Source organism: Sminthopsis crassicaudata, chromosome 2 (assembly GCF_048593235.1).
Source record: "Sminthopsis crassicaudata isolate SCR6 chromosome 2, ASM4859323v1, whole genome shotgun sequence".
NCBI lineage: Eukaryota > Metazoa > Chordata > Mammalia > Dasyuromorphia > Dasyuridae > Sminthopsis > Sminthopsis crassicaudata.
The window spans coordinates 441,484,188-441,498,458 of record NC_133618.1 but is presented as its reverse complement, the minus strand read 5'-3'; the positions used below and the strand labels follow the sequence as shown (position 1 = coordinate 441,498,458).

The 14,271-nt window shown below is 35.0% G+C and overlaps 1 protein-coding gene across 1 annotated transcript in view; it reads left to right on the top strand.

Annotated features, from left to right (window-relative positions):
- LOC141557225 (deoxynucleoside triphosphate triphosphohydrolase SAMHD1-like) overlaps positions 1 to 14,271 on the top strand; it is a 49,975-nt gene that overhangs the window by 30,191 nt on the left and 5,513 nt on the right. The window contains exons 6-12 of the mRNA XM_074292603.1: positions 715 to 785; positions 1,317 to 1,472; positions 6,441 to 6,541; positions 6,645 to 6,753; positions 7,438 to 7,529; positions 11,161 to 11,276; positions 12,063 to 12,202. Coding sequence (XP_074148704.1) covers positions 715 to 785; positions 1,317 to 1,472; positions 6,441 to 6,541; positions 6,645 to 6,753; positions 7,438 to 7,529; positions 11,161 to 11,276; positions 12,063 to 12,202 — 785 coding nt within the window. The remainder of the gene's footprint in view (positions 1 to 714; positions 786 to 1,316; positions 1,473 to 6,440; positions 6,542 to 6,644; positions 6,754 to 7,437; positions 7,530 to 11,160; positions 11,277 to 12,062; positions 12,203 to 14,271) is intronic.

The window sequence follows — 14,271 nt, the reverse complement described above, 5'->3', positions numbered from 1 at the left end:
AGAAGTGTCTCTTACTGTTCATAGACCATTGACCAGCTTAGGTAAATCTGGAAAAGATTATCTTTAGGAGGTTGGCCCTTCTTGTTTCTCAAATGTACAGAGAACTAAGTCAAATTTATAAGAGCACAAATCATTCTCACATTGATAAATGGCCAAAGGATATGAACAGTCAGGTTTCAGAAGAAATCAAAGTGATCAGGAGTCATATGAAAACAAATGCTCTAAAATCTAATAATTGGAAAAGTGTAAATTAAAACAACTCAGAGTTACCACCTCATACCAGTCAGATTGGTTAATAACAGAAAAGAAAATGATAAATGTTGGAGAGGATGTGGAAAAATAGGTACACTGATGGAGTTGTGAACTGGTCCAGCCAGTCTGGAGAATGATTTGGAATTGTGCCCAAAGGGATTTAAAACTTTAAAAGTGTATACTCTAATCCAGCATCACAGACTATTGGGTCGTTCTGTATCCCTAAGAAATCAAAGAAAAGGAAAAGCATATGTACAAAAACATTTATAGTAACTCTTTTTGGGGTGGCAAAGAATTGAAAATGGAGGGGATATCCTTCAATTGATAAAGTTGTGGCATATTGTTGAGGCCATGGATCTTATGAAGAATAGAAATGAACTAAGTTTGAATAAAAAAGAATGGATAAAATGAATTTGTGCTTTTCAGTAGTGTGAACCAGTGCTGCTTATTATCTTTTTAAAGGTCATGGACCCTTTTCACACATGTTTGATAGAAGGTTTATTCCCCTTGCTCGCCCAGGATATCATTGGGAGGTATGTGATATAGTCAGATTTTCACATAGATAAAAAGATGAAGCATTTATTAGGCACATTACTATATTCCAGGCACTGCACAAAGTTCTGGGGATACAAATAGAAGCAAAAAAGCCAGTCCCTACCCTACCTACTAGACCTTTCGTTCTAATGAGGGGAAATAGTATGAAGAAGATCTGGAAAATGTGGAAAGGGGAAGGGCAAGCCTTGTGGGCAGTATCCCTCCATGGTGTACGGGGTGTCAAGCAGGTTAAAAAGTCCAAAGAATGAGCAGTGTGCCCAGGAGTGAAGTGACCACATTTCTTGGTGTCCTCCTACAATCCCCACAGGTAGCAGAACTCCTTAAGGCAAGAGTAGAAAATTAAAGGCTAGCAGAATTTCTAAACTAAGTTCAGAGTTAAAGGACCATGAGTTAGGCAGCTACGGGACAAAATCAATTAGTCATAATTTGAATGAATAAATAAATGACAGCGGGTCAGCTTAATTTTTACAGATCAGATGGACAAGTTTCTTCTGTTCTTATTTTTTCAGCATGAAATGGGTTCAGTGAAGATGTTTGACTACCTGGTTAAGGCCAATGGAATTGAAAATGTAATGAAGAAATATGGACTTGTTCCAGAAGAAGATATATGTTTTATCAAAGAACAAATCGTGGGACCTCTTGATTCAACAGGAAAGAGTTCTTTGGTGAGTTAGCTAGTTGGTTTGAATTGCCTAATACTTCTTAAATGAGGGACTATCTTTTCCTTTCTGTAAATTTTACCAGTTTTTAAGAAGTGCATTTATAGTTTAGAAGCTCCCCAAATTGTAATTGCATCCTAAGTTGTTTATTTAGATCCAGCTATATAGTCATTTGAAAACTGCAACTATAAAACTATTTTATTTAAAGTAAAAATTCTTACATGGATCTCTTTTGAAAGGACATTTAATTATATACATAATATATTAGGTTTTGGGGCCATAAAAGGAGTTTTTATTCTTCAGAGCCCCAGATCAGTTCTACACAGGTTTACTTCTAGCTCTCAAACCTTTTTTCTTTTTTTTCCTAATTTATGTAGTGTTTTATTTTTCTCCAGTTACCTTTTTACAATTGTTTTTATTTTACTTTTTTCCTGAGGCTGGAGTTAAGTGACTTGCCCAGGGTCACAAGCTAGGAAGTGTTAAGTGTCTGAGACAGATTTGAACTCAGGTCCTCCTGAATTCAGGGCTGGTGCTCTATCCACTGTACCACCTAGCTGCCCCCTTACAGTTGTTTTTAAAACTTTGGTTCTAGGTTCTCCACCTTTCTTCCCCACCCCTTTCATTGAGAAGGCAAGAAATTTTGATATATATTCTATATGTGTTGTCATGCAAAATATTTCCATATTCATTTTATGAAAACAGACCTTACCTCTTAAAAAAAAAAACCTTAAGAAAAATAAAATTGAAAAACTATGCTTCAGTCTTTGTTTAGACACTATCAGATCTTTTTCTGGAGTGGATAGCATTTTTTCATCATAAATCCTTCACCAATTGTCTTGCATCATTGTATTCCTGAGAATAGCCAAGTCATTTACAATTCATCATCTTAAAATATTGCTGTTCCTTTGTTCAGAGTATCACTTTGCATAAGTTCATATAAGTCTTTCCAGGTTTTCCTGAGAATAGCTCTCAATTTCTGACAGTGATGATGATGCTCACACAGAAAACTGAGGAGGCTAAAAGATGGAAAAATTTGGAAATCTTCCTAAGTCCTTGGAGACAAAACTTTTTCTTGAAATGTTCTTGATGTATTCCTATAGGAGTTAATGAGAGTGATTTTCAAAATGTGTCATTCAAATGAGAACTTTCTCTTTCATAGTGGCTTTGTTCCTAAGTCAGAATCCACTAATGCTGTTGTTGCTTGAGAATTTTGGAATAGCTCATTTAGGAACTGTTTCCAGAGATCATATCCTTTTGTTAGTTCTCTGAGTTGGTAAATGTTAGAATTTTAGATTTGAGTGAACCTTTAAGATTTTTCCAGTCTAAACTCAACCTAAAGTATATCCCAAACAATATCATACCAACTTTCTATTGAAGACTTACTAGTGACATTTCCTTAAAAAGCTATGCATTCCACTTAGTATGAAATTTTAAAAAATTATTCAAAAGCTCTTTCTTCTATTGAAATGTAATTTATTGTACTGAAACTTCTGCTCATTGGTCTTAATTCTGTCCTTTGTGTCAAACTCAATTGAGCCTAACCCTCTTTTAAAAGATAATCTTTTAAATAAAAGGCAGAGAATAAAGGACACTTCAAGTTCCTTGTCTGCAACCTGTTTATACTATACCATGGACTCATATTCACTAAAATCTCCGGACCTTTTTTTGTTATTGTCTGTGATTATCTGTAATCCACCCTTATCTGCTTCTTATGCAGTTTAGGACTTATTGCCATTAAATTTCATTTTACTAAGAGGTCTAGGGATTGGGTGAGAAGCTTAAGGAAGGGAGAAGGTTTTTTGTTTTTCTGGGTTTTTTTGTTGTTGTTGTTGTTGTTTGTTTGTATGTTTTGGGGTTTTTTTGGGTTTTTTTGGTTTTTTGTGGTAGGTCTTTTCTTTATCTTCAAGTTATTGACAAAAGTATTACAATACAACCAAGGATTGTCCTGTAATGGAGCACTAGAAATATCCCTCTGGAATGATATCCATTCATTTATCAAAATTCTTGGGTCCACTGGTGTTCCTTGGACTAATTGTTCTCAACTTACTGTTCTGTTATCTAGTCCACATCTGAACTCAAGAATATTGTGAGAGACTTTTTCAAATATTTTCCTAAAATCCAAGTACTCTATGTCTCTGAACATAGTCATTGGTTGGTTTATGTAGTAATTACATTGTTGAGGTTGGGAAGGGACCCCAAAAGTTTGGAGTCACAGACTGGTGTCATGAGGTGTCTCAAAAGAATTTGTAGGCTTGAACCCATTCCAAGTCACGGGGCAAAGTTTTATTGTAATTGTAATGCCATTACAAACAGACTGAATTCTAAGGGAATTCTACAGAGAAACAGAAGCAAAGAAGCACATTTCTATTTCTATGGCCCATAGGTAGGACTGGGGACTGGTCTCCAGAATTTAGTTCTCATTGACCAGATTATCACTGACCAGATTATCAGTCAACAATGAATTAAGGAGGAGTGGTCTATTCAGAATCAGACAGATAGGGTATGGGAATTTCCTAAGGCAGACTTCAAAACCAGACTTCAAAACATCTAGATTATTGCCAGTCAGTGATTTTAAATCTTCTTATTGCTATTCTATATTCTTAGCCAGAACAGAAGTCCCCCTAAAATCAAGGGACCACAAAATCATATAATATCACCACCAAAAAAAAGAAGAAAGAAAATAAATTGGTCTGGCTAAAATACAGTTTTTTGCTTTTTTTTTTTTTTAATGAATGCCATTTAGTTCATGTTTCTCATCACATCCTTTTAATAATCTTGTTTCTAGAAATTAATCTTAGACTTGCCAGACTAGAATTTGAATAACCTGCTTACTTCTTTTTCACAATTGCATCATTTACCCACCATCAGTCCTGAAATTCCTTTCCAGTTTCCATAGTTGTTTAAATGTCAAAAATGGGTTGCAGTTCTCCTGGTCCAAGTGACTATAGATTAATTCAGTGAGATGGCATTTAACAGAAATAGCTGACATTTGTGGAGAACTTCATGTTTAAGAGTAAAGCATTTTACCCTTACTAGCTTCATAATTCCAGTGTCCTGTTTAAAGATCATGTTCTTCCGTAAAGACAATAGAAGCAAAATTGGACAGATTTGTCCTCTTTGTACTTTCAGTTTTCATTATTCCATTTCCTCAGGCATTGATTGACTTTGTTCCTTTCTTGTTCCTTCTTTGCTCCTAACATGTTGAAAGGCACTGAGATTAATCTTCAAATAGCATATTATGTCATTTTTATATTTGACCTGGTCTCTTCTAAAGTGTCCTTTTAAAATCAGAGATGTATCCCTGAGTTTCTTCCAGCCATCCCAGTCTTAATACTCTCATCTGCAGTTTATTTTTCATAGGAGTCTTTGCAACTGTTCACATAGTGTTATTCTTGGCCACTCTTGATCCAGTTTCTATCAATGTCCAGTATCTACCAATGAATGCCATTTCTTTTTCTTTTTAAATGTTTTATTGATTTTTGTTTCCCTCATTATGGCTTCCTATTCATTTCTGTGCTCCCTGGAACCTTCACTTTTAACAAATGAGTACAATTAAGTTTTGTACTGTATATGAAAATGTGTGCTTCATTATAAAGCTGGACTCAGAAGCACATCACAATCAGTCAGCCTTCTGAAGCATTTCAGTGATTATTCCTTTACGTTTTTGTTGGCATTGTTTAAATTTTTCCCTTGGTTTTTTACTCTGCTCGTTTGTGTTCCTCTTGATTCATTTGTTCCTTAAGGTTTTTTGGAACTTTAAATTGTTTATTTCTTAAGGTACAGTTCCAGGCTGGAGTCAGGAAGACTTGAGTTAAATATGGCCTTGGACATGAATTAGCTCTTTGACCCTGGGCAAGTCACTTAATGGCAAACCTCTACATTCTTTGCCAAGAAAAACTCGTGGATAGTGTCGTTCATAGGGTCACCAAGAATTGGAGATGGCTGACCAACACAGTTCTGTTACATTCACACATCATAGAGCTATTCCCCGTTTGGTGGACATCCATTTTCCTTCCATTTCTTTCCTGCTAAAGAAAGTTTGCTCCAAGTGTTTTTGTGCATATGGGATCTTTTCTATTTGATGTCATATTGTACTACTGATATAAATCCTTCTATGGTGTTTCTGGGTCAAAAAGAAGGTATGCTTTATTGGCTTTTCATGAGAAGAATAAGCTTAGTTGAATTTTTTTTTTCCTTCTAAAATCCCTACCTTTAATCAAATATATTAAAAATAGCATCTGTATTATCTTTCTTTTCCTTGTCAATCTCAGTTTTCTGCCCATGGAAAATTTCATAATCTGTAGAGATTATTTCTAAATTCTTTACCCCCTTAGTGGATATGGAAATTTCTTAATCCGAAGTCCGTGGATTTTTTTATGTTTTGATCGTTATATTTCAATAAATATTTTCAGTATTTCAATAAAATGTTTCCTTTATAATCCTATGTTTTATTTTATATGTTTAAAATGTTATTCTGAAAAGAAATCCCTAATGTCTTCAGACTTCCAGAGAGATCCATAATATTCAAAAAGCTAAGAAATCCTTTTCTAATAATACCACATGTAAATCTTTAGGTTTGACAGGTATTTAATTGTTTTAATACATTCCCTAGAAATGTAGCATAGCTCCTGATTGGTCTTAGGAGTTTGATGTGTTTGCTTCCATAGTTTATACTACAGAATACTGACCGCCATTCCTGTGGGTAATAATGGCTAGCTTCACTCATAGTCGGGGCTATCCGTGCTCTTTATTCACAGGATAATTAAGACGTGATAATGTTGGGGAAAGAATGAACTTGTGTGTAAAAGGCTTTTCATGTGTTTTAAAACAACATAAACAGAAAAAGTTCTTGTATAAATAATTGTCTCTTTTGTAAACTTGCTTTGCTATCATATCTGAAAAGTAATGAATTAATGAACATTAATCCATGATTATGACTAAATAGTTTTTCCCTGGTCTTTTTTTCCCCCCCAGTGGCCATATAAAGGACGACCTGAAGAGAAAAACTTTCTTTATGAGATAGTGGCTAATAAACGCAATGGCATTGATGTGGATAAATGGGATTATTTTGCCAGGTACACTTTGAACATTTCACAAGTGCTGTCATACTTTGATGAGTAATTTCTAAGTATTTTCCTACTGATTTTTTTTCACCTCCCTTTCTTGGAATCTTTTTAGGGATTGCCACCATCTTGGAATTCCAAATAACTTTGACCATAAGCGCTTTATTAAGTTTGCCCGTGTATGTGAAGTAAACAATAAAAAACATATTTGCACCAGAGACAAGGTAAAGTGTTTGAGAAAAAAATAGTCAAGAAAGAAAGGGATTCTCTTGTTCCTAATTACAAATTGAGAGTTGGGGGAATAGCATTTTCAGTCATCTTTTCTTTTGTTTAGTATTGTTAAATGCTCTTATAAAATTAATAAAATGTTGGACAGCATTCGCAGCTTTTGTTAATGCATGATTTTTATCACCTTCCTGAATTTATTGGGGATGCCAAAGGGGAAAAAGTCACATACATAGCTGTTTAATTTGCCTTTGTGACATAAATACGCATATCTCTATGTAATTCTCTGTTTGAATTTGCTTAGCTTATGTGGAATTAACTAAAATAAAACCTTGGACAAATATTTAAATATTATTTTATGATATTAGCAGTATTTAGGTCCACTTGGTAAAGTATTAAAAAGTTAAGAGCGAGCCAATGAATGTCACAGATCTACCATCCTTATATCAGGGGTACTGGGATGGTGTATACGTTATTCATTGTGTAGTAGACAAAGAAGGGCATGCAGGTTTAAATTTGATTTCTGCTGCATCCCACCTTGGGACTTTGGATCAGTCATTTTACACGAAGGTGTTAAACTAGATCAATTCTGTGATCCTGTGTAACCTTATGCAAATTATTTATGCCTGTCTTCATCGCTTTTCTGTTTCTCATACTTATAAGTTTGTTTCACAATTCTCTAGGAAGTTGGAAACCTGTATGACATGTTCCATACACGCAACTGCCTGCACCGAAGAGCTTACCAGCACAGAGTTGGCAACATCATTGACACAATGTAAGGATTTTCCTCTCCACTTCCCTACACAATTTTCCATTGTGCATTTGTTGAAGTGAATTGAATGTTGTATGTGTTCAATATGATACGTATTTCAGGTTCTGAAGGAATTCAGATGAAATGAAAAACATGCTGTAGTTTAGATAGTTTATAGAGCCAGCCTTAATGAGAAAATTGAGTAGGAACAATAAAAAGTATCGAATATCTAAAAATAGCACAGAAAACATGGGAAGAGATCAAGGGGAAATAGAAAATGTCAGTCATCAAAACTGTTTAATTCTGGTTTTTAAAAAACCCATAAAAAATAGATAACTGAAATAGACTAAGGAAGTTTTTAATTTTTGTTTGGTCCCAACTCTCATTCATAGTTAATTTTTAAATTTTCAGTAGTATTTTATTTTCTAAATGAAGTAAAGATAGTTTTCAGCACTTTTTTCTTGGTAAGACTATGTTCCAAATTTTTCTCCTTCTCTCCTTTATCTCCTCTTCCTCAAAATAGCAAGCAAACTGATATATTGTAAACATATTTTTATATTTGTCATGTTGTACAAGAAAAATCAGATCAAAAGGAAAAAATGAAAGAAAGAACAAACAAAAAGTGAAAACACTGCTGTGATCCGTATTCAGTCTCCAAAGTTCTTTCTTTGGATGCAGATGGCTCTTTCTCTCACAAGTCTATTGGCATTGCCTTGAATGACCTCATTGTTGAGAAGAGCCAAGTCTATGACAGTTGATATCATATAACCTTGTTACTTTGTACAATGTTCTCTTGATTCTACTCACTTCACTCAATATCAGTTCATGTAATCATCATTTTTTTTTCATTTTTCTAAATACAGTTTTCAACTTTCACCTTTGTAAAATCTTGTGTTCCAAATTTTTCTCCCTCCCCAAGACAGCAAGCAATCTGATATAGATTAAACATATGCAATTCTTCTAACCATGCTTCCATATTTGTCATGCTGTGCAAGAAAAATCAGATCAAAAGAAAACAACAGCAAAAAAAGTGAAAACACTAAGCTTTGATCCACACTGTCTGTCCTCTCTCTGGTTGCAGATGGCCCTCTCTATCACATTGGAATCATACTGGAATTGCCTTAAATCTCCTCATTGTTACTATGTATGATGTTCTCTTGGTTTTAGTTCCCTTTCCTCAGCATCGATTCATATAAATATTCCCAGGCTTTTCTGAAATCAGCCTGCTCATCAGATTTTAATAGAACAATAATTTTCCATTACATTCACATTCCATAACTTATCCAGCCATTCCCTACTTTATGGGCAGTTTGCCATTTTCTTCTCCAGTGGATTAAGGCAAACAGAGGTTAAGGGACTTGTCACACAGCTAGGGAGCATCTCGGGTCAGATTTGAAGCTGGGTTTTCCTGGCATTCTTATCCACTGTGTCTTATGTGTCTTATGATAAAGAAAGCTCAGAAACAATTGAATTCCGTTAGCAAGTGTAAGCCCCAGAAAATCAATTACCTTGAGAAAAGCTCCCTGTTGGAGGAAAGTTTCTAGGGAAACTGGAAAACAGTGTGAGAGGAATTGTGTTTTAGGCCAGTGTTGGATAACGTCTCATGGTAGATGTTGGAACTGAATGATGAATGTCAGGCTAGCTAAGTAGTGCAGTGGGCAGAGCAACAAACTGGCAGTCAGGAAGGTTTGAGTTCCAGTCCTACCCCAGACATAGACTCTGCAATTCTCAGCAGGTGATGTCACTTCTATTTGTTCATTTGTGAAATGGTAATACTGATGGCACTTATCTTCCAGGATGAAATAGGATGACATTTGTAAAGGCTTAATAAGGTGTCTGGCACATAAGCATTATACAAAGGTTAGGTTGCTGTTGTTATTATTATAATACCATAAGAAATTAGAATTAGATCTTTTACCCCTCACAGCTATGACAAGGGGGAAAATTCCTACCTGGGCAAGGGTTAGAAAACCAAAAAGTATAAACTCCCTTTTTACATTTTTCCCATCCTGTGGCATGATCAGAATAGCCTGTCTAGACTTGATGCTTTGTGATGTTTTCTGGAGTCTTCCTGGGACTTAATAAGTGGGTTTGGAAGGCTGGCAGGATGATAATTTTTTAAATTAATTTTATAATTATAACATTTTTTGACAGTACATATGCATGGGTAATTTTTTACAACATTATCCCTTATACTCCCTTCTGTTCCGAATTTTCCCCTCCTTCCCTCAACTCCCTCCCCTAGATGGCAGGCATTCCCATACATATTAAATATCTTATACTATATCCTAGATACAATGTATATGTGCAGAACCGAATGTTGTAGTTGTTGTTGTTGTTATTGCAAAGAAAGAATTGGATTCCGAAGGTAAAAATCACCTGGGAAGAAAAACAAAAAATGCTTACAGTTTACACTCATTTCCCAGTGTTCCTTTTCTGGATGTAGCTGATTCTGTCCATCATTGCTCAATTGGTATTGGATTAGCTCTTCTCTATGTTGAAGATATCCACTTCCATCAGAATACATATCCTCATACAGTATCATTGTTGAAGTGTATAATGATCCCCTAGTTCTGCTCGTTTCACTCAGCATCAGTTGATGTAAGTCTCTCCAAGCCTCTCTGTATTCATCCTGCTGGTAATTTCTTACAGAACAATAATATTCCATAACATTCATATACCATAATTTACCCAACCATTCTCCAGTTGATGGACTTCCATTCATTTTCTAGTTTCTAGCCACTACAAAAAGGGCTGCCACAAACCTTTTGGCACATACAGGTCCCTTCCCCCTCCTTAGTATTTCTTTGGGATATAAGCCCAGTAGTAGCACTGCTGGGTCAAAGGGTATGCACAGTTTGATAACTTTTTGGGCATAATTCCAGATTGCTCTCCAGAATGGTTGGATTCTTTCACAACTCCACCAACAATGTATCAGTGTTCCAGTTCTCCCACAAACCCCCCCAACATTCATCGCCATCCATTCCTGTCATCTTAGCCAATCTGACAGGTGTGTAATGATATCTCAGAGTTGTCTTAATTTGCATTTCTCTGATCAGTAGTGATTTCATATGAGTGGAAATAGTTTCAATTTCATCATCTGAAAATTATCTGTTCATATCCTTTGATCATTTATCAATTGGAGAATGGCTTCATCTCTTATAAATTTGAGTCAGTTCTCTGTATATTTTGGAGATGAGGCCTTTATTAGAACCTTTAACTGTAAAAAGGATTTCCCAATTTGTTACTTCCCTTCTAATCTTGTTTGTATTAGTTTTGTTTGTACAAAACCTTTTTAATTTGATGTAATTAAATTTTCTATTTTGTGATCAATAATGATCTCTAGTTCTCCTTTGGTCAGAAATTCTTCCTCCTCCACAAGTATGAGAGGTAAACTATCCTATGTTCCTCTAATTTATTTATGATCTCATTCTTTATGCCTAAATCATGAACTCATTTTGATCTTATCTTAGAATGTGGTGTTAAGTTTGGGTCCATGTCCTTTGTAAGATTTGAAAGAAAATTCAGTAAAACCAGCTCACAAATTAGCTGCATATGATAATATGACAGCATCTGTATACAGTTCCATACCCATAGTTCCCCACCCTAAGTGAAAGATGCACTTCAACAGATTATGTAAATTAATTCTCAACAGGATTACAGATGCCTTCCTTAAAGCTGATCCCCATATAGAAATAGAAGGTAGTGGAGGGAAAAAGTACAAGCTTTCTACAGCAATTGATGATATGGAAGCCTATGTTAAACTTACAGGTAAGATTTAAAATGGATTTAATTCTACCCAGATACAATATAGGCAATCAATCTTCATCTTAGAAATTGGCTATACTTAGAAAGATAATATGCTATATAAACAGTATTATAAGTGGTAATTAAACTCCAAACCAACAGTAAAAGCCCATCAAATTCATTAAAGTATTTGGTCAAAAAATAGTGGTCAAAATGGTCACAAAAAAAATTCAGTACTTTAGAAGATGTGATTTAATGAGGGTGATGGCTAAATGGCACAGTGAATAGAGAGCTGGCCTTGGAGTAAGAAACTTGAGTTCAAATCCTGGTTCAGATATTTAGTAGCCCTGTGACACTAGATGATCATTTAACTTAAGTCTATAAAATGGGTATAATAATAAAACTGATATCCAAGAAGTATAGTAAAAGACAAGTGAGATGAAATGCAAAGTGCTTTGTAAAGCTTTGGAGTGCTGTGTCCTTTTGTGTTTTCAGTAGACTATTTTGGCTACCAAAATCAAAAATTAGAATAAAAAAATGATCACTTGGCAGCCAAGCCCATTGTTGCCTGTAAGTGGGCTTAGCTTTTTTTTTTTTTTTTCCCTTCACATTTTGTCACTGCACATTGGTGCTGATTGTAAAGCATAAATTAAGGAAATTATATTTGAAGATCACTTCTTAAAAGACAAAACTCCAATTTTAAGGAATACCTAGAAAATCCTTAATGCATTATTCCTACATATCTGGATGATGGGGGGGGGGGGGGCGCTTTGGATAGTAGGATATTAATTGTTGTTTTAATTTTGGCAGATAACATTTTTCTGGAGATTTTGCAATCTCGTGATCCCAAATTGGCTGAGGCACGAGAGATTTTACTGAAAATTGAAAGTCGTAAACTATACAAGTTTGTGGGTGAAACTCAGCCAACAGGGGAAGAGAAGATTCAAAAGGTAAGTGGATGCTTTGGAGGTCTTCAAATTGCACTTCCAAACTTTGATTTGAAATTTGGCAATGTGGGTGATTATAAGTGGTCCTCCTAATGTAACTGTCCTCATCCCTAGTCTCCAAGGTCAAGTAATATGTTATAAAAGAAAATGTGAAGTATATTAAATCAGATCTGGCTCTGTTCTTTTGGACTGTTTAGATCTTTGCATCTCATTCTGTCAGCTCATGTACTCAAAGAGTTCTCTTTTAATTAGACAGAATTGATTCTCCCTGCCTACTATAATAGTTGGAGATAGAAAAAAATTTAAGCCATATGATTTATTAACAAAACAGGTGTAATAAATGGTTGAGTGGACTCCTTAGTCAGTTCAAAGACCATGTGAATAAATAGTGAGATAATGTTAGTTATTGCAAATAAATAATATTTTAAAATTTAATTTTAATTTAATGAAAGAAAACTATTAACAAAATACAAGACTAGGTCATCTGGTTTCTTACTGTAGGAAAGCTCAGATGTTCCCAGGTTGGGAGAGGTAGAACAAATGGGGACAATTCCATGAAATCAGAGAAAGGGTGGGTATATGCAGTTAAAGGAACATGAAAACAATAACTGGTTGGCTAATATAGGGGAGTTTTCACATAGGGATTGATTAAGATGTGTAATTATGAGAAAATTCCTTGTATCTGTATTCAATTCTGATTAAATTTCTGGTCACTGTAGCCTAGGTCCTTAATTAAAGTCTCTAAGCAACAGATAGACGTGGTCCAGCTTGCCATTCATTCAGGAATTAAGTTTATGGTTGGGTTTTTTTTTTCCTTCCTCCCCTTCCCCCCAATTCACATAATTGAATGAAGTATTCTCACAAGACAGAAAATGGGCTATACCTATATTGAACCAGTGCCAGAATTGGGTCACAGGATAGAATCATTGGTGTTCACTCAATTATCTTTTCTATTTTTTTTTTTTTAGCTGAGGCAATTAGGGGTTAAGTGCCTTGCCCAGGGTCACACAGGTAGGAAGTGTTAAGGTCAGATCGGAACTCCTGACTTCAGGGCTTGTGCTCTATCCACTGGGCCACCTAGCTGCCTCTCAATTAAATATTTTTAAGAATATTTTTGATGATTGTTTTTACATCAATTATTTCTGAATCTATACCCCACCCCTTCATAAACCGAACCCTTGTAACAAGGAAAAACAATTAAAAACAGCTTAATGTTTTATGTATGCAATACTGTGTCTTCCTGCCTCTGCCAAGTGGGAGAATTAACCTCTTTTATCTTGTGTGGCATCTTAGGACATCCTAAAATAATATGCTTAATTCATTTCCATAAACATTACCTGCCTTCTACAGTAAGACATTGTGTCAGGCATTAGAATTTGAAATATTTTTCCATCTATTTAATATTTTATTTTCCATGGAAAACAATTTTAACATTTGTTTTAAAACTTTTGAGTTCCAGATTCTCTCCCTTCCTCCTACTCTTCATTGAGACACATGCAAAGTTATGCAAAACATAGAAATTTTTAGTGACCTTATGTCATCTAGGAGTTCATGGGATAGGTACCCTAATAAATCTTAGTTGCAAAGGAGCCATGCATAGTTCTCTAAAACATTTAAGGGAGGAAAGATCAGGCTCAGTTTGGTCTGGGAATAGGGCATGAGGAGCAATCACCATGAAATGACTATGAGGAAGTACTGAACCAAAAGAAAGGTTTTTATACAATGTATTTATTTATTTTTAAATCACCTACATTTTCCACTGTATCTCTCTTCCCACGCCCTTCCAGAGTTCATCTAAACTACCAACAAAACGAAAAGTCTAACGTTATGTGCTGGGGTACCCTATTCATGCTCAGCTTCCACCTCTGCAAAGGAGAGGTGTTGTATCATATCCCTTTTGGGCTTAACAAATCCTTATTTCATAGCTCTCAGTTTTAATTATTTTGGTAATCTTTTTCTTTAAACAGAACAAAAAACTTATTTATTTTTGTTCTGAACTTTAAAATAATATATTGAGAATTGTGTATCACAATTTGTTTAGTCATTCCCCCCATTCAGTGAGAATCTATTTT